Source organism: Alosa pseudoharengus, unplaced genomic scaffold (genome assembly GCF_046254945.1).
Source record: "Alosa pseudoharengus isolate Yale_2024_CS ecotype anadromous, Long Island Sound unplaced genomic scaffold, YU_APseudo_1.1 YU_APseudo_1.1_scf_1, whole genome shotgun sequence".
Classification (NCBI taxonomy): Eukaryota; Metazoa; Chordata; class Actinopteri; order Clupeiformes; family Clupeidae; genus Alosa; species Alosa pseudoharengus.
The window spans coordinates 21,587,597-21,607,684 of NW_027468564.1; the positions used below are offsets into that span (position 1 = coordinate 21,587,597).

Genomic DNA, 20,088 nt, shown 5'->3' on the forward strand with positions numbered 1-20,088 from the left:
AGCCGCCCTCATACAGGTCCCCAACATCAGCCCAGCCGCCCTCCCCAATGATCTCAACTCCTTTTATTCTAGATTGGAAATCAATAACGCCAATCAGATAGATGCCATGGTGTCATCACTGACATGTGGGCAATCTTCCCTCTGGATACGTAGAGAGGAGGTGGTGAGCTCTCTCAAGAGGACTAAACACAACTCTGCACCTGGGCCTGACAACATCAGCGCTCGTACCCTCAAGGACTGTGCGGAGCAGCTAGCAGATGTGTTCCAGCTGCTGTTCCAAAGCTCTCTGGACAGTGGCAGGGTCCCACAGATGTGGACATATTCTCCAGTGGTGCCCATAGCAAAGAAAAACACCATCAATGTCCTGAAGCACCTGAGACCAATAGCCCTCACTTCCCTTGTGATGAAGGCAATGGAGAGGGTCATTCAAAAGCACATCATGGGGACACTGGACTCAAAGATGGACTCAGTCCAGTTGGCCTATAGTACTGCTAGAGGAGCTGATGATGCAACACTATTTATTAGTGAAGTCATTCATACACACTTGGAAAGCCCTCATTCTATAGCCAGACTTTAGTCTGCTGGCTTTTCTTCTGCGTTCAACACCCTGCAGCCTAATATCCTGGCCCAGAAGCTCATCTCCATTTCTCACCTGGATCATCAGCTGATTGGGTGCATCATTGCCTTTCTGACTAACAGGTCACAGAGAGTGCTTGTTAAGCAAACATGCTCTGATCTCACACACACACAAACACACGTCTACTGGCTCTCCCCAGGGTTGGGTGCTCTCCCCATTGCTTTTCATTATCCCCATGATTGCACAACTGCCCAGCCAAATGGTCATCTAGTTCCATTTGCTGATGATGCAGTTCTCCTATCACTCCTGCCTGGCCCTTCAGTCCATCATGGCCCAGCTCTCCAAGAGTTTGTGGAATGGTGTGATCTGCAGCATCTGGAACTAAACGTCAGCAAAACTAAGGACATGCTAGTGACTTTTCCCAGCACACAAAGGACAACAGCAGAGGCTGCTATGAGCACTATCCATGGGGAAGCAGTAGAATTAGTGGTGGAATGCAGCTATTTGGCCACATGATTGGAGAACTCCCTGCACTCCTGGAAGTCCAACACAGAGGACATTCTTAAGAAACGTCAGCAGCGGAAGTATCTCCTGAGAAAGTTCAACTCATTTGGGCTTAGTAAACACATAGGAACTCTGTTGTACTATTCCTTTATTGAGAGCACCATGACTTTCTCTTTCACTTGTTGGGTCCACTCTATGAGCCTCTCCAAGCGAGGGCCACTTCAACGAGCCGTTAAGGTCTGCTCCAAGATCATTGGCTCTCCCCTTAGAAAGCTCTCCTCACTATGTGAGCAACAGAGCATTCGGTTGGCTGGCCAGATCCTCCAAGAGCCCTCACATGCCCTGTTCTCCTCCTTTATAGGATCTGGTACGCTATTCAGGGCAGGTTGAACAGTGTTTGCACTGCTGCGCTACTTTGTTGTGTTACTCCTGCTGTTCCTTGTGTCCCCCTACAGGCCATCTTGCGTCCCGCCAAGCGCTGATTGTGGGTTGGGCAACGTCTATAAGGACGCCTTGTTTGACGTCTGGGCTCTCTCTCTCTCTCACATTCACTTCCCGTCTGATCCCGTCGGCAGACGCAGGGCAGCTTCATGGTGCCTCGCTGGCACGTCACGTTCTTTGTTTAGATCTTTGTTGTCTTTAGTTATAATCCATATTTAGAGTTGGTGGTATTCGGTGATGGGTTTTCACGTTATTTAGTTTAGGTTTTGTTCAGCACAGCAGTAAGCGGACCCGGAAGACTCACAACAACACCATGTCTTTTGTTTCTGGATGGGAGTCAGGCAAGAACCATATTTCCCCGCAGATATGTGTGGTCAGGGTTTCCTTTCGGTTCTGTTTTAGTTGCTTTAGTACCACCATGCTCCGTTTATGTCAAACCACAATCCATCATTAAATGAAGTTGTTATACACCGTCACCGCTTCTCTATGGCCTTTGTATGTTATGTTGCACCATTTCATATCATTTGATGGGCTCGTAACAGGATCTTTGATTATTCTACTCTGCTCCATGCTACTATGGAAATTGCCCCTTGGGGAGAAATAAAGTGTTTTTCAATTGAACTGAATTGAATTGGTACTTTAGTGCCCAGCATCCACTGTGTGGACAGAGGCGCACACACACACACACACTTGGTACTTTAGTGAAGTGCCCAGCATCCACTGTGTGGACAAAGGCGCACACACACACACACACTTGGTACTTTAGTGAAGTGCCCAGCATCCACTGTGTGGACAGAGGCACACACACACATACACACATACACACACACACACACATACACACACACACACACACACACTTGGTATTTTAGTGAAGTTCCCAGCATCCACTGTGTGTACAGAGGCGCACACACACACACACACACACACACACACACACAGAGTAATGAACTCCTACAAACATGAGGGGCTGTGATCGCACACACACACACACACACAGACACACACACACACACACACAGAGTAATGAACTCCTACTGTACAAACATGAGGGGCTGTGATCGCACACACACACACACACACACACACACACACACACACACACAGTAATGAACTCCTACAAACATGAGGGGCTGTGATCACACAGTAATGAACTCAGGCTACAAGCAACCATATCATGCCTGTTGTTAAGCAATGCTTACTGATTGTTACGGCCCAGGCTCGTATGGACCGAAAACATGAAAGGGAGATGAACACTGAATGAAATTATCACAAATATTTATTGGTATCACAAAAGTATGTCTAGGGGATGTGGGATCATCTGGTTGAGAGTGTAGTAATTGGAACGCCGGTAGGAAAATCAGAGTGAGTGTGGTGAATGTTTGTTGTATAGTCCAAGGGAAATGTATGTGAGTGAGTGAATGCGTGCATGAATGTATGTCGTGAGCCTGAGTCTATGTGTGTGTCTGGATCGGGAGAGAGAGAGAGAGCAAGTTGGTCTGGCTTTTAAAGCCCATTTGCGCACAGGTGTGTCTTAATTGGCAATCAAGCACTCTGCCGTCTCCAGCCAGCCAAGGCTCCGTGGCAGCACAGACAGCCAGAGACAGAGAGGGTCGTAACACTGATGTTAAGTCATAATGCTTACTGATCTGATGTTAAAGCACACTTGCTGTTTAAAGTCATAACCCGACAAACACGGGACGTCCCCCGGACCTTATGCCGACATTCATGACGTCCCCGATTGGTCCCGAACGCTTCTCTAGCGGACGTTCCGGTGACCTTATTGACGTCCGGAGCAAGTTATCGTTTGGTTATTGCGTGACGTCCGGTGCAGGACTTTCTGGGGACGTCACCGTCAGGTCCCTTGGATGACATTTGCATTTGGTCATTTCAAATACCTTCTAAGGACCCGACAATAACGTTATACCGGGGACATGAGGGGGACGTTTGTTTATTCACACATGGCAGCGGAGTTGAGAGCGCTCTGGCTACCGCCTGCAGGACGGAGACATCACATCCATGCACGACTTCACGTTACACGTCTGGGGATGACTAAAGTATCTATCTATCTAGTATCTCTAGCAGTAGCTGCATTAGCCTACCGTAGTCTAAGGCAACATATCATATACAGTTTATGAAGTTGTGCGTCTATGAGCAAAGTAGGCCTATATGTCTACTTTGCTCATAGACGCACAACTTCATAAACTGGGAAAAGGGTTGTTAACGTTAAACTCACAATGTATATGCTACATAATTCAGCATACATGCTGAATTATGTAGCACATACATTTTGAGTTTAACGTTAATGTATAATGTTACAAACTAGGGAAGGGATTTTATCAAATTCGCTGATGTGATGCTTGGTGTAACGTTAGCAAAGTCGCTGTTCTAGCTTAGCCTACAATGCGCATTTCTTCAGATAACTGTCATTACGTGATGCATGTAACATGCTCTAAATAGGCAGTGGTTTATTTAACGTAGTCACGTACTTATTATCTGTTTTATTTTCAGAAACACACACACGGCCGAATTGGGACTGAACCGGCTTTTGGAGCTGAATACGATGCAATAAAACTAGAGAAATGTTAAAAACAGACCACGTAGCATTTGTTTAGGGTTTTCTAGCAACAGAAGTGACTACTTAATTTGTAAAGCAAAACGATCTAGCTCTAATGCTACATTGCAGAAGAATTAAGGATAGCCTACTGCTTCTTCATGACTTGTTTAAATGTCATTGTAATTTATTTGACACATGCTCGCGTTTAGTGTCACGCATAGCTGTCAAAGAGCAAAGCGAAGAGTGCACATAGCCTATCCGATGAGATTTCTGACGAGGAGCAAGCTCTCTGCCTCACCAGAGCCTTACTGTTTATTAATAAAACAATGATATAGAATAGAAACATCTTTCTATTTATTTTTTATCTTAAAGTTGGCTACAAAGAGCATTCAGAGAAAATGGTACATTTTTCTTTATCTGCAATGTTCCAGGAAGATAGGCTTACATTTATAGGCTGTGCCTGTTTGATCACAGGTCCAAGAAAACGAGTGGATATAACGTCAATGCATTCTAGTTATGTTTCATGTAGCCTACTTTATTTCATGTTGAGTTTTGCTTCCCAGCATGCATTGCGATTCATTTAGTATTTTTGGCTATTATTAGTTTTTAATATTTTGAAACAATATGGTTTGAACAATTTATCTTAGGCTAGCCTAGGCCTACTCTGATGATGTTTTGAACAATATGCTACGGGATATGCCCATTAAAACGTCGTACTAGTTTATAAAGAAAATGACACCGTAGATGTGAAAGCAGCACATCCTAGCCCGGTATAAATGTCCATGTCTACTCATCATTAGTGTAATACATTCGGAGGACGTGATTTGTCATACATGCGTGAAAATGTGAAGTTGAGTGAAGTTGTGTAGTTGTAGAACAAGTCGTTGATGCGTGTTCATGTTCCGTCCACCTCTCTCCTAGCAACGCTGAGACCTACAGGATGTAATAGCCTTCCATACTAAATCGCGCTTCATGTTTTTTTTTTAACCATCGCGGAAATATAAACGTCGCGCGCATAACGTCGCGGTGACCATTACAGGACGTCCTCTCAAAGTCTCGTGGACGTCTTTTAGACCTCCCGAACAGAGGTCCGCGGGACGTAAAGGGAACCCTACACAATGTCGAGGAGGTGACGTTCGCCAGGGGACCTTTAGAGGACGTCGGCAGGACTTTATTTTGTTTACTGGGAATGCTTACTGATGTTAAAGCACACTTGCTGTTTATAGTCATAATGCTTACTGATGATAAAGCACACTTGCTGTTTAAAGTCACACACAACGGTAACGTCACACACAACGGTAACATCAAACTAAACTTGTAGGTAGTGTACATGTTTTGTTGGCGCCAAAATTAATATTGGATATTTTTAGGGGTGAACCTGAAATTGCACACACACACAACCAAGGGTGGTTGTGTGTGTGTGTGTGTGTGCACATGTACTGTAATGCAGCCCTTGATACTTGTTGCTACCGGTTGAGATGAAGATATTGTGTCACTCTGCGTGAGTGTTTGTGTGTGTCACTCTGGCCTGTCTAAAGGGGAAGTTGTGCAAGAGGTCATCTGCTCAGTGGCGAAACACACACTCACACGCATGCACACACAAAGACACACAAGTGTGTGTGTTGGTCCAATCACAAGAGGCACTCACTCACCCAATATTGCCAATTGATTGAGAAATACTGGTAGGCTACCATGAAAGATGGTGAAATGTTGTCATTATTTTTATCAAGCTGTCAGTGGTCAGTGCGCATACAGCTATCTATTGCTTGAGGTCTGGGAACTGCAATAAATATATCTCCCTTATGTTTTTGTTAAATAAACATAAGTATTGTGGAAATATTTTGTCTTTCCCATACTTGTTAACTTCCTCTTCAAATGTGTGTGTGTGTGTGTGTGTGCATGTGTGTGTCCATACTTTCTCACTTCCTCTTCAATTGTGTGTGTGTGTGTGTGTGTGTTCATACTTGCTCACTTCCTCTTCAAATGGATGATGACTAAATACTGAATAGGACCAGAGAGAGAGAGAGATAGATAGAGAGAGAGAGCACAGAGATAGATAGATAGATAGATAGATAGATAGATAGAGATAAGAGTTTACAGATCGCCTTCGCTGAAGTGAACAGAGACAATTCTTGAGGTAAGACTTTACAGAGCTAATATCAAATCAATAATTGCAATTTAACTAAGCCTCTATGGGCTGCTTCATAGTTCACATTTTACACTCTTGCATGTAAATGTAACCGGTTCTATGGGCTGCATCATAGTTCACATTTTACACTCTTACATGTAAATGTAACCGGTTCTATAGGCTGCATCATAGTTCTTCACATTTTACACCCCCATATGTAAATGTAGCCGGTTCTATGGGCTGCATCATAGTTCTTCACATTTTACACTCTTACATGTAAATGTAACCGGTTCTATGGGCTGCATCATAGTTCTTTGCAGTTTACACTCTTACATGTAAATGTAACTGGTTCTATGGGCTGCTTCATAGTTCACATTTTACACTCTCACATGTAAATGTAACCGGTTCTATGGGCTGCATCATAGTTCTTCACATTTTACACTCTTACACACTGCAAAAAATGAAATCTAACCAAGTGTTATTAATCTTATATTAAGATTAAAAAATCTATTTGGTATTGTTTTTAGTATGAAAAGACTTACCTAGCGCCCTCTCAAAAGAACATTTTGACTTAATTTAAGAAGATTTTGACTTATTTTAAGGAGTCTTATCAAGACAAATTTGCTCAACGCACTGGCAGCCAAATTTGCTTGTTTTTAGGACACATTTGCTTAACGCACTGGCAGCCAAATTTGCTTGTTTTCAGGATGAGATGTCTTAAAATAAGTCCAACTTTTTTTAAATTAAGTCAAATGTTTTCACAAGGAAGCGCTAGGTAAGTCTCTTTATACTGAAAACAATACCAACTAGTTTTTTTTATCTTGATATAAGATTAATAACACTTGGTGAGATTTTGTTAGATAAGCAGTTTTTGCAGTGCATGTAAATGTAACCGGTTCTATGGGCTGCATTATAGTTCACATTTTACACTCTTACATGTAAATGTAACCGGTTCTATGGGCTGCATCATAGTTCTTTGCAGTTTACACTAACTGTGTCCTGAAGTTGATGCTTAGTTGCATTTTGATATTAACGTTTGCTTCTACTTGTTTCTATACCTAATCTCTGAAAACCTTCAGTGAGCTGAAACTTTTTGATCCAGGTATTTTTGTTTTTTCTACGCAGTGTAACAAATGTAAACAGTGCCGTCTTAACCTATAGTTCTAGGAATAGCATTCACATTAAAGGTGCTCTAAGCATTGTTGGGTAACATCACTTCTGTTGACGTTGAAATAAAACAGAGAGCTATCTCGCTACTCCCTCCCCCTGCGTCCCGTGCAATTGAAACTCCCCTAAACGCGCATCTTGTCGGTTATAGGCTGGAACAGTTTGTTATGATTTGTTTATGGTCCAGGCTGGACCAAGTTGTTTTTGTTGCCGTCTTTGGAGCCTGGGCTGTCCAGAGAGACCGTCTTTTTTAACAGTGTATTCAGGGCATAGGCAAAAAAATGTTTTAGCTTAGAAACCGTGTAACATCGCTTAGAGTACCTTTAAAGGCATCCTTAAGATTTTTTTTTACCTTAACATAACATTTCCAAAATCATTTTGATGCACATAACATCAAACAACAGCACTTCTGCCATTGTCTGAGCGGCCCCCTAAAGGCGATTACCCACCAAACAACTTTCCCCTATACTGTATAGTATTGCATCATATTGTATAGTATTGCATCATACTGTATAGTATTGCATCATACTGTATAGTGTTGCATCATACTGTATAGTATTGCATCATACTGTATAGTGTTGCATCATACTGTATAGTATTGCATCATGCTGTATAGTGTTGCATCATATTGTATATTATTGCATCATACTGTATAGTATTGCATCATATTGTATAGTATTGTCTCATACTGTATAGTATTGCATCATACTGTATAGTATTGCATCATACTGTATAGTATTGCATCATACTGTATAGTGTTGCATCATACTGTATAGTATTGCATCATACTGTATAGTGTTGCATCATATTGTATAGTATTGCATCATATTGTTTTGTATTGTAACATATCATACTATAAAAAATAAAGAAATTGCTTGATTATATCTCAAAATAAAGACTAAATAACAATCTGACCATATTTCAGATGTCCAACATGGAAGTTCTCCTTGACACTCTTGAGGAGCTGACGGCTAAAGAGCTGAAGAAGTTCAAGCTTTTCTTAACTGAGGAGACACTGGAGGGGGTTCAGCACATCCCCAGAGGACAGCTGGAGAACGCTGATGCCACAGATGTCACCAGTAAGATGAGGGACGTCTACGGCCAAGATGGTGCCCTGAAGGTCACTCTGCACGTGCTGAAGAAGATGAATCACAATGAGCTTGCAGACAACCTAGAAGGAGAGCTGGAGAAGAGGTAAAATAGTTGCCCCTAGGGTACGCTAGCTAGAAGAGAGAGAAGGTAAAATAGTTGCCCCTGGGGTACATTAGCTAGAAGAGAGAGGAGGTAAAATAGTTGTCCCTAAGGTGCATTAGCTAGAAGACAGAGAAGGTAAAATAGTTGCCCCTAGGGTACATTAGCTAGAAGAGAGAGGAGGTAAAATAGTTGCCCCTAGCATACATTAGCTAGAAGAGAGAGGAGGTAAAATAGTTGCCCCTAGGGTACACTAGCTAGAAGAGAGAGGAGGTAAAATAGTTGCCCCTAAGGTGCATTAGCTAGAAGACAGAGAAGGTAAAATAGTTGCCCCTAGGGTACATTAGCTAGAAGAGAGAGGAGGTAAAATAGTTGCCCCTAGCATACATTAGCTAGAAGAGAGAGGAGGTAAAGTAGTTGCCCCTATGGTGCACTAGTTAGAGGGGAATAAAGGTAAAATAGTTGCCCCTAGGGTACATTAGTTGGAGGGGAATAGAGGTAAAATAGTTGCCCCCAGGGTACACTAGTTAGAGAGGAGAAGAGGTGAACTATTTGCCCCCAAGGTATAATAGTTAGAGGCAGGGGCGTCACTAGACTCTTTTTACTGGGGCACATAAAAAAGGGCAGTGCATTCATGTAAATTGATAATATCGGGGAAAGAGTGGATACTTTTTTACGAGCTTCAGTTACGCACTGCAGTTACGGGTAGGCCTAATCTCCCATTCCCGCTTCTGTCACACCCAGAGCTGCACCCAGAATTCGATGACTTCGGTCAAGTTCGAAAGAAATGGACAGATTTGAACGAAGTAGGCTATGGGATTATGACTTCGCGTTAAAACTGAAGATGCACAGTCGTAAGCTCCAATATCCAAAGTGGGTGATTATAACAGGGTTTTCCCTATTTACCAATCTACTCATGGATAAGGTAATCTGCTTGATACCTCTGGGAGCTTATATAACAGTGTGCGGGTATCTATTTATTTTTTCATATGTTGGCTCAGCCTTATAGGCTACCCAGCACCTGTTTTGTTTTTTGTAGATGTGCGTGCACTTTCAATGAATGTCGGGAAATGCCTCCGCGTGACACTGTAGGCTAATGGGGAAAAACATAAAGCCGTATCAGCATATTAAGCACCGAATTTGATATTGTAATATTAATTTGTAACGTTCTGTGTAACCTACATGTATTTAGAACTAGGCCTACTGCTGACATCCAGCAATATGCTGTTTCACCTTGTAGTGGCGCTTGACCTTAATACAGGCCTCGGGAGCTCGTAGCTAGAAAGGTGCTTAAATCAGTGGCAGAATGCGAGCTTGAGTTGTATATGAAACACTCCTCCCAAACTCCCTATATCACGTGTAAATGACAGATTGAAGTGAAAAGGGGAATTTGCGCAGGCTAAAGAGCGCACTTTTTTGACTTACGCACCCTACGCACATGGGAGAATTCGCCCCAAAGTGCACCAGACTGATAGCCTGGCGAGTCAGACCCACATTAAAATGTAGGGTCTGGACACTCACCGTTCGCAGTGCTCAGTCCGAGGGGCGGGATAATCAGTTGTCTTTCAAATTCCCTCTGCACGCAATAGGACAGCGGCAGCGCTATGAGTCCCATGCGTTTCCCACCAGCGGAGCTAGTTGGCTAGTTCAAACGTTTGCCAACATAATAAAAGCTTAACTCGTTTCACACTGTTCGCCAGGAGCAACATCCATCTTATTTGTTTTCAAGTAGCAGGGAATTCAAGCCAAACCATTGCAACTCTGCCATCAATCATTATGTTAAGCCCACCTAACGACTCTATACACGATTTCATTGGCCCGGAGAAGTTTCGATATCTGGAGCTCACAAGCCAACGGAGAGTTGCTAGACTAGCCCTGGCAGAAAATGTAATTTGCTGCCGCTAGGGGCGCGTCTAGATTTCTAGGCTACCAGACTGATGCATTTTCCCTTTTAAATAAGCAACATTTTCTGGCTTTTTTTTTTTTTTTGGGGGGGGGGGTCTAATGACGCATCTGGTTAGAGGGGAGAAGAGGTAAAATAGCTGCCCCAATGGTACACTGGTTAGAGAGGTAAAGAGGTAAACTAGTTGCCCCTAGGGTACAATAGTTAGAGTTGAGAATCAAATACATGCCCCAATGGTACACTGTTTAGAGAGGTAAAGAGGTAAACTAGTTGCCCCAAGGGTACACTGGATAGAGGGGAGAAAATGTGATATAGTTGGCCCTAGAGGGGGAAAGAGATAAAATAGTGACCCATAGGGAACATGCATAGAGGGGAGAGGAGGTAGAGTTACCCCTACCCATAGTGAACATGAATAGAGGGGAGAAGAGGTAGAGTTGCCCCCACCTATAGGGAACACGAATAGAGGGGAGAAGAGGTAGAGTTGCCCCTATAGGGGAAAAAAGATGAAATAGTGAATATTTGTAAGTGAAGAACATACACATACAACATATGACACACATTTGTTCCCCAAGGTGACGCAAGAGTCTGTGGAAAAGACATGTAACTGTAGGACAGTTTGTTTGTGTAATAAGAGCATTCATTTCTAACTGTGGTACATCATTCCTTCATTGCAATAAGACATTAAGCCAGATGACCTCTCAACAGGGTTTCAAGACAAGACAGTGGCAAAGGTTCTGGTAAGTAAACGGGTAACATTAGACTATACTATTTTGTATCTTACAGCAACTGAGGCATCTACAGTCCGCAAAGAGTAGATTGAGTGTATGATGGTTGATGTTACATTTGTATATGATAAGTGTATGATGGTTCTTGACCCTGGGACATATGCATGGGTGTGTTTGATCTCCTCATAGTAATGTCGGTAATTCTACTTATTGTGAGACATGTTTGCATGTGTATACTTTTGTAATGCCCTTCTCCCTGCCAGGAGAGATTTTTGTGAATGAAAAGTTTCTGTTTGTCTAATAGAATATGCCATCCGATGGCAGGTGAGTCAACAGCTTAAGACTGACCTGAAGAATAAATATGCTAGCCTCCTTGAAGGCCCTGAGGAGGCTAAAGTCCAGCTGGATGAGGTCTACACAGATATCCATGTCACAGAGGGAGTGAGTGAAGAGGTAAATACTCAACATGAAGTTCAGCAGATTCATATGCAGACCAAATGTCATTCAGGAAAATACATTATAATCAAGTGCAATGACATTATGAAATCTCCACCTGGTAAAAAAGTCAGAACAGTGATGACCACTGGCATTGCTGGCATTGGGAAATCTGTTTGTGTACAGAAGTTCTGTCTAGACTGGGCAGAAGAAAGGGCCAATCAGGACATAGATTTCATCTTTGTGCTTCCTTTCCGAGAACTGCGCTTACTTGACTCAGAGCAGTACAGTCTTCCCACACTTTTGTTGTCTTTCTATCCCGACCTGACTGAGTTGAATGATGTGAAGATATATGGCAACTCAAAGATTTTGTTTATCTTCGATGGTCTAGATGAAAGCAAACTAGAGCTCAATTTCCCATCTATTCAAAAGCTGCATGATCTGAAACAGACATCATCTTTGGGTAAGCTACTAACAAATCTCATTCAAGGCCATCTGCTCCGTTCATCTCTCATCTGGATCACCTCAAGGCCTGCAGCAGCCAATCAGATCCCTTCTCATTACGTAGACAAGTGGACTGAAATACATGGATTTAATGACATCCAGAAGGATGAGTACTTCAGCAAGAGAATGGCAAATAGTCATACTGACAAGATCATTTCACAAATCAAGACAAGATGCAGCCTCTACATCATGTGTCACATACCAGTCTTCTGTTGGATCCTTGTCAGTGTGCTTCAGGACATGCTGACTCCCAATTCTAAAATGGAAATACCAACAACCATGACTGAACTCTTCATCCACTTCCTACTCATACAGACTAACAGGAAGAACCAGAGGTGTTTTGGCCAAAGTGAAACCAACAGACGGGAGCTCCTGAAGAGACACAAGGAACACATACTGAGATTGTCTGAACTGGCTTTTAAGCAACTGCAAAAGGGCAACATCTTGTTTAGCCAAAAGGATCTTGCAGAAAGTGGCATTGTTGACCATGCCATTGAAGAACACTCTGAAATGTGCACACAGATCATCAAGAAAGACCGTACTTTCTATAAAACAACATTCTACTGCTTTGTTCATCTGAGTGTCCAGGAGTTTCTGGCAGCTCTCCATGTGTTCCATAGTTTTGTGAGTAAGAACTATAAGGTGCTGGAACCCTTTTCAGAGCAGATGTGTGCACTTTCCAACCAAGCCCAAACAACCAGTTTCCAACCAGAGGACATGCTGAAGAGCATAAATAAATCAGTCTACGTGAAGTCATGGAGAAGACTTAAGTCTTTTTTTAAACCCAAAGTTCCTCACAAAGACAAGATGTTGGGAGGAGAGGAGAGGCCTGAAGATTCCCACAAAGAGGGTTCCTGTCAAAACGAGATGCCATTGCATGTTCTGTTCAATGGAGCAGTGGACAAATCCTTACAGTTTGACGGTGGGCACTATGATCTTTTTCTGCGCTTCCTTCTGGGAATATCACTGGAGTCCAATCAAGACCTACTGGGAGGCTTACTTCCACAGATAAAGGAAAGTTCAGCAAGTCTCAAGACAACCACCAAGTACATCAAGGGCATTCTTAGTGAGGATGGCCATTCAGTTGAGAGATGTCTGAATCTGTTCCTCTGTCTACTTGAAATGAAGAACAACTCAGTTTCTGAGGAAATTGAACAGTATGTAATATCTGGGAAAGAACTCACACCAGCCCAGTGTTCATTACAGGCGTACATACTTCTAATGTCAGAGGAAGTATTGGATGACTTCAATCTGACAATGTACAGAACATCCCAGGAGGGTTGCAAAAGATTTCTCATTGTGCTGAGGAGCTGCAGAAAGGCTCGGTAAGTCAGTAAGGAGATGGCATTTAGAGGGTTTTGCATTTGAACTCTTCAAATATATATACATATGCATATATGCAATCTACTGTCTCCTCCCATTGTAGATTGAAGGGCTGTGGTCTCAGTGAAAACTCCTGTGGGGTTATATCCGCTAATCTCCAATCTGAAAGTGCATGCCTGCAAGAGTTGGACCTGAGCTCGAATCCCCTGTGTGATGCTGGACTGAAGCGTCTGTCTGCTGGACTGAAGCACACATACTGCACACTGGAGACACTGAGGTCAGTATGCAGTCTTTAACCAGACAGCCATTTGTCCACACACATACTGCACACTGGAGACACTGAGGTCAGTATGCAGTCTTTAACCAGACAGCCATTTGTCCACACACATACTGCACACTGGAGACACTGAGGTCAGTATGCAGTCTTTAACCAGACAGCCATTTGTCCTCACACATACACTGAAGTCAGTATGCAGTCTTAAACCAGACAGCTCTCACACGCACAACACGCTGGAGACACTGAGGTCAATATGCAGTCTGGGGGCAATCAAGGCCTACTGGTTAGGGCTTCAGGCTTGTAACCGGAGGGTTGCCGGTTTGATCCCCGGCCAGTAGGAACGGCTGAAGTACCATTGAGCAAGGCACCTAACCCCTCACTGCTCCCCGAGCGCCGCTGTTGTAGCAGGCAGGTCACTGCGTCGGGATTAGTGTGTGCTTCACCTCACTGTGTGTTCACTGTGTGCTGAGTGTGTTTCACTAATTCACGGATTGGGATAAATGCAGTGACCAAATTTCCCTCACGGGATCAAAAGAGTATACTTATACTTTAACCAGACAGGCATTAGCCATCCTTATTACCACCAAGCAAATTATAAACACAGCTAACTGTCTCTGGTCAGTTTGTTGCTGAGACATTGTTGCTAGCCACTTGCTGAACAGGTATCCATCTAGCCACTTGCTTTACAGGTGATTCTGATTCTCTTCTGTCTGTCATCTGACTGCAGACTGGCTGGCTGTAGTCTAAGTGGAGATTCCTGTAGGACTCTTTCATCAGTTCTCCAGTCAGAAAGCTCACAGCTGAGAGAGTTGGACCTGAGCTCTAATCCTCTGAAGGATTCTGGAGTGGAGCTGTTGTCTGCTGGACTGAGGCACATTAACTGCAGACTGGAGACATTGAGGTTAGTCATGTGAAGTACACTAACTGCAGACTGGACACACTGAGGTTAGTCATGTGAAGTACACTAACTGCAGACTGGACACACTAAGGTTAGCCAAGTGAAGTACACTATCTGCAGACTGGACACATTGAGGTTAGCCAAGTTAAGTACACTATCTGCAGACTGGACACATTGAGGTTAGCCAAGTGAAGTACACTATCTGCAGACTGGACACCCTGAGGTTAGCCAAGTGAAATTAGATGTGCAACATCTCTATTTGCTCAACAGCATGGGAAACGTCATTCAGAATGTATTAGTAATTTACATATTTGGAAAATTTCCTCAATACTTCAGTATCCAGAGATGCGTATACTTATTTATTTCTGAGATACAATCAATCAAAGCTCATTTTCTAGAACAGAGTATATAAATTAATTTAGAAAACAAACTATCCTGGATTTGAATAACCCATCAAATCTCCATATTTTCATCATTTTTATACAAGCATGTGTGTGTGTGTTCTCCTTAATTAAATATATATTTCCATAAATGTACCACAGTACACATAACATGCATGTGCTCTCATGCAGACTTGCTGACTGTGAACTCACAAGTACTGGTTGCCAAACACTGGCACTGGTTCTCCAGTCAGACAACTCCCACCTGAAGAATCTTGACCTGTCCAACAACGACTTGACGGATTCTGGAGTGAAGGAGCTGTGTGCTGCTCTGGGACATCGGAGCTGTAAACTGGAGGTGTTGAGGTCTGTGTTTGTGCTACAAAATTAATGTTTACCAGTAACAGTAAAGTTATACAACATCCTGTTTTGTATTGATGTTTTCTATTGAGTGATGACTACATTTCCTGATAAAGAATCTGTGTCCTTCAGGCTCTCTGGTTGTCTGATCTCACAGAAAGGATGTGATTTTATAGTCTCAGCGCTGACATCAAACCCTGACTCCCTCCTCACTGAACTCGACCTGAGCTACACTCACCCAGGAGACGCTGGACTACAGATGCTGTCAACAATTCCTTGTGGTCAAATGAAGGTCAAGTAAGTTGCGTGAGTTTTGAATGTCAAGTAAGTGGTAGGAGTTTTGAAGGTCAAGTATGGTGCGGGAGTTTTGAAGGTCAACTACGTGGTAGGAGTTTTGAAGGTCAAGTAAGTGGTAGGAGTTTTGAAGGTCAAGTACGTGGTGTGAAATTTGAAGGTCAAGTACATGGCGTGAGTTTTGAAGGTCAAGTACAGTACGTGGCGTGGCGTGAGTTTTGAAGGTCAAGTAAGTGGTGTGAGTTTTGAAGGTCACGTTAGATACTGTCAACACTGCCTGAGAACAACGTTTGCAAAAGAACGTTAAGGGTTGTTTTAGGACATGTTTGTGCATGCCTGTTGCAGCCACTCTGAAGTAGTCAAAGGCGATTCAAAATGAGTCAGAACAGTTGAGACAGGACCAATCGTCAAAATTTCCACCACTATAGTTCACCAAAACAAACCAGAAAAGGGACTCAAAGTGCTAAATACCGGAATTGTCCTTTAAGCCCGAACCAGAGCAGTTCACACCAATCAAAAGAAAAAAAAAAACTAAAACAGGGAGAAGGATGTTATGGTTCAGGATTCATGGTAGGTTATTGTTGCTCTGGTTGGTTATGTCTATCCAATTGAGAGCAGAGGCATTTTCCCATTAACATGCCCCATAATCTTATCCCAATAAAACTAGAAACAAAACAAACTCAGAATTGTTGTTTTTTGTTCTCTTTTCTTCCACAGTGCAGAGAACAGTTCAGAAAGCATGCTGAAGAGAGGACTGAAGAAGTGTAAGACATCAGTGCTTTTGTGTTGTGATATGTGACATCAATCAATCAATCAATCAATCAATGGGACATTATTCCTTTATAAACACATTTGTGAAGCGTTTTTACAATTTGTCAAGACTGGATATTGAATGCAATGTGAAAATATAGGTCCATTTCAAGTATAAGTATAAGTATATATACTCTTTTGATCCCGTGAGGGAAATTTGGTCTCTGCATTTATCCCAATCCGTGAATTAGTGAAACACACACAGCACACAGTGTACACACAGTGAGGTGAAGCACATACTAATCCCGGCGCAGTGAGCTGCCTGCATCAACAGCGGCGCTCGGGGAGCAGTGAGGGGTTAGGTGCCTTGCTCAAGGGCACTTCAGTCGTGCCTACTGGTCGGGGTTCGAACCGACAACCCTCCGGTTACAAGTCCGAAGTGCTAACCAGTAGGCCACGGCTGCCCCAAGTAGTTAATCTCACGGTTGATCTCATAGTGTAATGGATCAGTAGAAGTTTGATAGGTTGTGCAGTAATAAAACTGTTATTCTGCTGCCCCCTAAAGAAATTATACATGAATAGCGCTTAGCCTTTTTGTTGACATTAGCATCTTGTCTGTCCTTGTCTTCTTGACAGGGCTCGACATTAATGATTGCCCAGTTCCCCTTGGTTACCAAATTGTTGGCAACCAAAACCTCATGCCTGGTTGCCAAGCTGGCAATCACTTAAGTTAACATTGAGCCCTGCTCCTTGACTGTGTGTGTGTGTGTGTGTGTGTGTGTGTGTGTGTGTGTGTGTGTGTGTGTATGTGTGTGTGTGTGAGACAGTTTAAGTTATTTTTATGTTCACTGTGATGTGAGGTGATGTGTTTTGTGTGTGCAGATGCCTGTGAGCTCACACTGGACCCAGACACAGCACACAGACGTCTCCTCCTGTCTGAAGGGAACAAGAAGGTGATGTGGGAGAGTGAGAAGCAGCCGTATCCTGACCACCCAGACAGATTTGATGTGTGGCCACAGGTCCTGAGCAGACAGCCCCTGACTGGACGCTGCTACTGGGAGTGTGAGTGGTCAGGGAAGTGGGCGGATATGGGAGTGGCCTATGAAAGCATCAACAGGAAAGGAGACTGGGACGACTGTGGACTGGGATACAATCACAAGTCCTGGTGTCTGAAGTGTGGAAATGGTTTCCTTTTCTGGCACAATAAAATCAAAACGGACATTCCTGCTCCCCCTTCAGGCATCAGTAGAGTAGGAGTGTATCTGGACCGTGAGGCCGGCAGTCTGTCCTTCTACAGGGTCTCCTCGGACACTCTCACACACCTGCACACGTTCTACACCACACTCACTGATGAGCCCCTTTATGCTGGTGTTGGGCTTTGGCCTGGCTGCACTGTGTCTCTGTGCCAGATCACATGACCTTCTGTGTCCTGCAGCATCACACACACACTCATACACACTCACACACACACTCACACACACACACACACACACACACACACACAAACACTTCCAGATCACATGACCTTCTGTGTCCTGCAGCATCACACACACACTCATACTCACACACACTCACACAAACTCACACACACACACACACACACACACACACACACACACACTCTCTCTCACACACACACACAAACACTTCCAGATCACATGACCTCCAGTGTCCTTGTTTTTCTCTCTCTATAAGACATACTGTACTTGCTTTAGTCTGTGCTTTACTGTGCTTTAGTCTCTCTCTGTATGACATGTCACTATAGTTGTATATTCCTTACTTAATGCTCAGTGTCCCTGTGCTAGATGCCCCTGGTGTCCTTAGTGCTCAGTGTCCCTGTGCTAGATGCCCCTGGTGTCCTTGGGCTTAGTGCTCAGTGTCCCTGTGCTAGATGCCCCTGGTGTCCTTGGGCTTAGTGCTCAGTGTCCCTGTGCTAGATGCCCCTGGTGTCCTTGGGCTTAGTGCTCAGTGTCCCTGTGCTAGATGGTGTCCTTGGGCTTAGTGCTCAGTGTCCCTGTGCTAGATGCCCCTGGTGTCCTTATTGCTCAGTGTCCCTGTGCTAGATGCCCCTGGTGTCCTTGGGCTTATTGCTCAGTGTCCCTGTGCTAGATGCCCCTGGTGTCCTTGGGCTTAGTGCTCAGTGTCCCTGTGCTAGATGCCCCTGGTGTCCTTGGGCTTAGTGCTCAGTGTCCCTGTGCTAGATGCCCCTGGTGTCCTTATTGCTCAGTGTCCCTGTGCTAGATGCCCCTGGTGTCCTTGGGCTTAGTGCTCAGTGTCCCTGTGCTAGATGCCCCTGGTGTCCTTGGGCTTAGTGCTCAGTGTCCCTGTGCTAGATGCCACTGGTGTCCTTGGGCTTAGTGCTCAGTGTCCCTGTGCTAGATGCCCCTGGTGTCCTTATTGCTCAGTGTCCCTGTGCTAGATGCCCCTGGTGTCCTTGGGCTTAGTGCTCAGTGTCCCTGTGCTAGATGCCCCTGGTGTCCTTGGGCTTAGTGCTCAGTGTCCCTGTGCTAGATGCCCCTGGTGTCCTTATTGCTCAGTGTCCCTGTGCTAGATGCCCCTGGTGTCCTTGGGCTTAGTGCTCAGTGTCCCTGTGCTAGATGCCCCCGGTGTCCTTGGGCTTAGTGCTCAGTGTCCCTGTGCTAGATGCCCCTGGTGTCCTTATTGCTCAGTGTCCCTGTGCTAGATGCCCCTGGTGTCCTTATTGCTCAGTGTCCCTGTGCTAGATGCCCCTGGTGTCCTTGGGCTTAGTGCTCAGTGTCCCTGTGCTAGATGCCCCTGGTGTCCTTGGGCTTATTGCTCAGTGTCCCTGTGCTAGATGCCCCTGGTGTCCTTGGGCTTAGTGCTCAGTGTCCCTGTGCTAGATGCCCCTGGTGTCCTTATTGCTCAGTGTCCCTGTGCTAGATGCCCCTGGTGTCCTTGGGCTTAGTGCTCAGTGTCCCTGTGCTAGATGCCACTGGTGTCCTTAATGCTCAGTGTCCCTGTGCTAGATGCCCCTGGTGTCCTTGGGCTTAGTGCTCAGTGTCCCTGTGCTAGATGCCCCTGGTGTCCTTATTGCTCAGTGCCCCTGTGCTAGATGCCCCTGGTGTCCTTGGGCTTATTGCTCAGTGTCCCTGTGCTAGATGCCCCTGGTGTCCTTGGGCTTAGTGCTCAGTGTCCCTGTGCTAGATGCCCCCGGTGTGTATCCTCAGCTCCTCATTTACCATCTGGTACTGCAGCCAAGGACAAGCGTAGACTGCAGCGTATCATTCGCTCTGCTGAGATAGTGATTGGCTGCTGTCCGCCATCCCTCCACGACCTGCATGCCTCCAGGGCCCTGGGGCGGGATGGTAGGATTGTGGCCGACCCGTGGACAATCTCTTGGAGCCAATCCCCTCCGACAGGAGGCTGTGATCCATCAGGACCAAAACCTCACGGAACAAACTCAGTTTCTTCCTGACTGGCCTCACCAACAAAGCCCAGGACCCCCACTGTCACTGATACTTAAGTCTTACCTTGACCCCCACTGACACCATACCGTGACACTGCACTACTAAGAGATATGTAATAACATGTAATAACACATCTCTTCCACTTTGTTCTCTGTCTCATCCTAACATGTTGTCTACTTATTGTGTTATTGTATTTTATGTGTTTTAATTATTGTATGTCTTGCACCTTGAGACCAAAGCAAATTA

The 20,088-nt window shown here is 44.4% G+C and overlaps 2 protein-coding genes across 2 annotated transcripts in view; both read left to right on the forward strand.

Annotated features, from left to right (window-relative positions):
- The window catches only part of LOC143123197 (uncharacterized), a 203,969-nt gene that overhangs the window by 29,007 nt on the left and 154,874 nt on the right, over positions 1-20,088 (forward strand). The window lies entirely within an intron of this gene.
- LOC143103343 (NACHT, LRR and PYD domains-containing protein 3-like) lies at positions 6,133-18,105 on the forward strand. Its single transcript, XM_076267447.1, has 10 exons — positions 6,133-6,216; positions 8,300-8,568; positions 11,174-11,205; positions 11,498-13,457; positions 13,559-13,732; positions 14,460-14,633; positions 15,203-15,376; positions 15,503-15,667; positions 16,382-16,428; positions 17,297-18,105. The coding sequence occupies exons 2-10, from the start codon at positions 8,300-8,302 to the stop codon at positions 17,830-17,832; spliced, it is 3,531 nt and encodes a 1,176-aa protein (XP_076123562.1). The 5' UTR covers positions 6,133-6,216; the 3' UTR covers positions 17,833-18,105.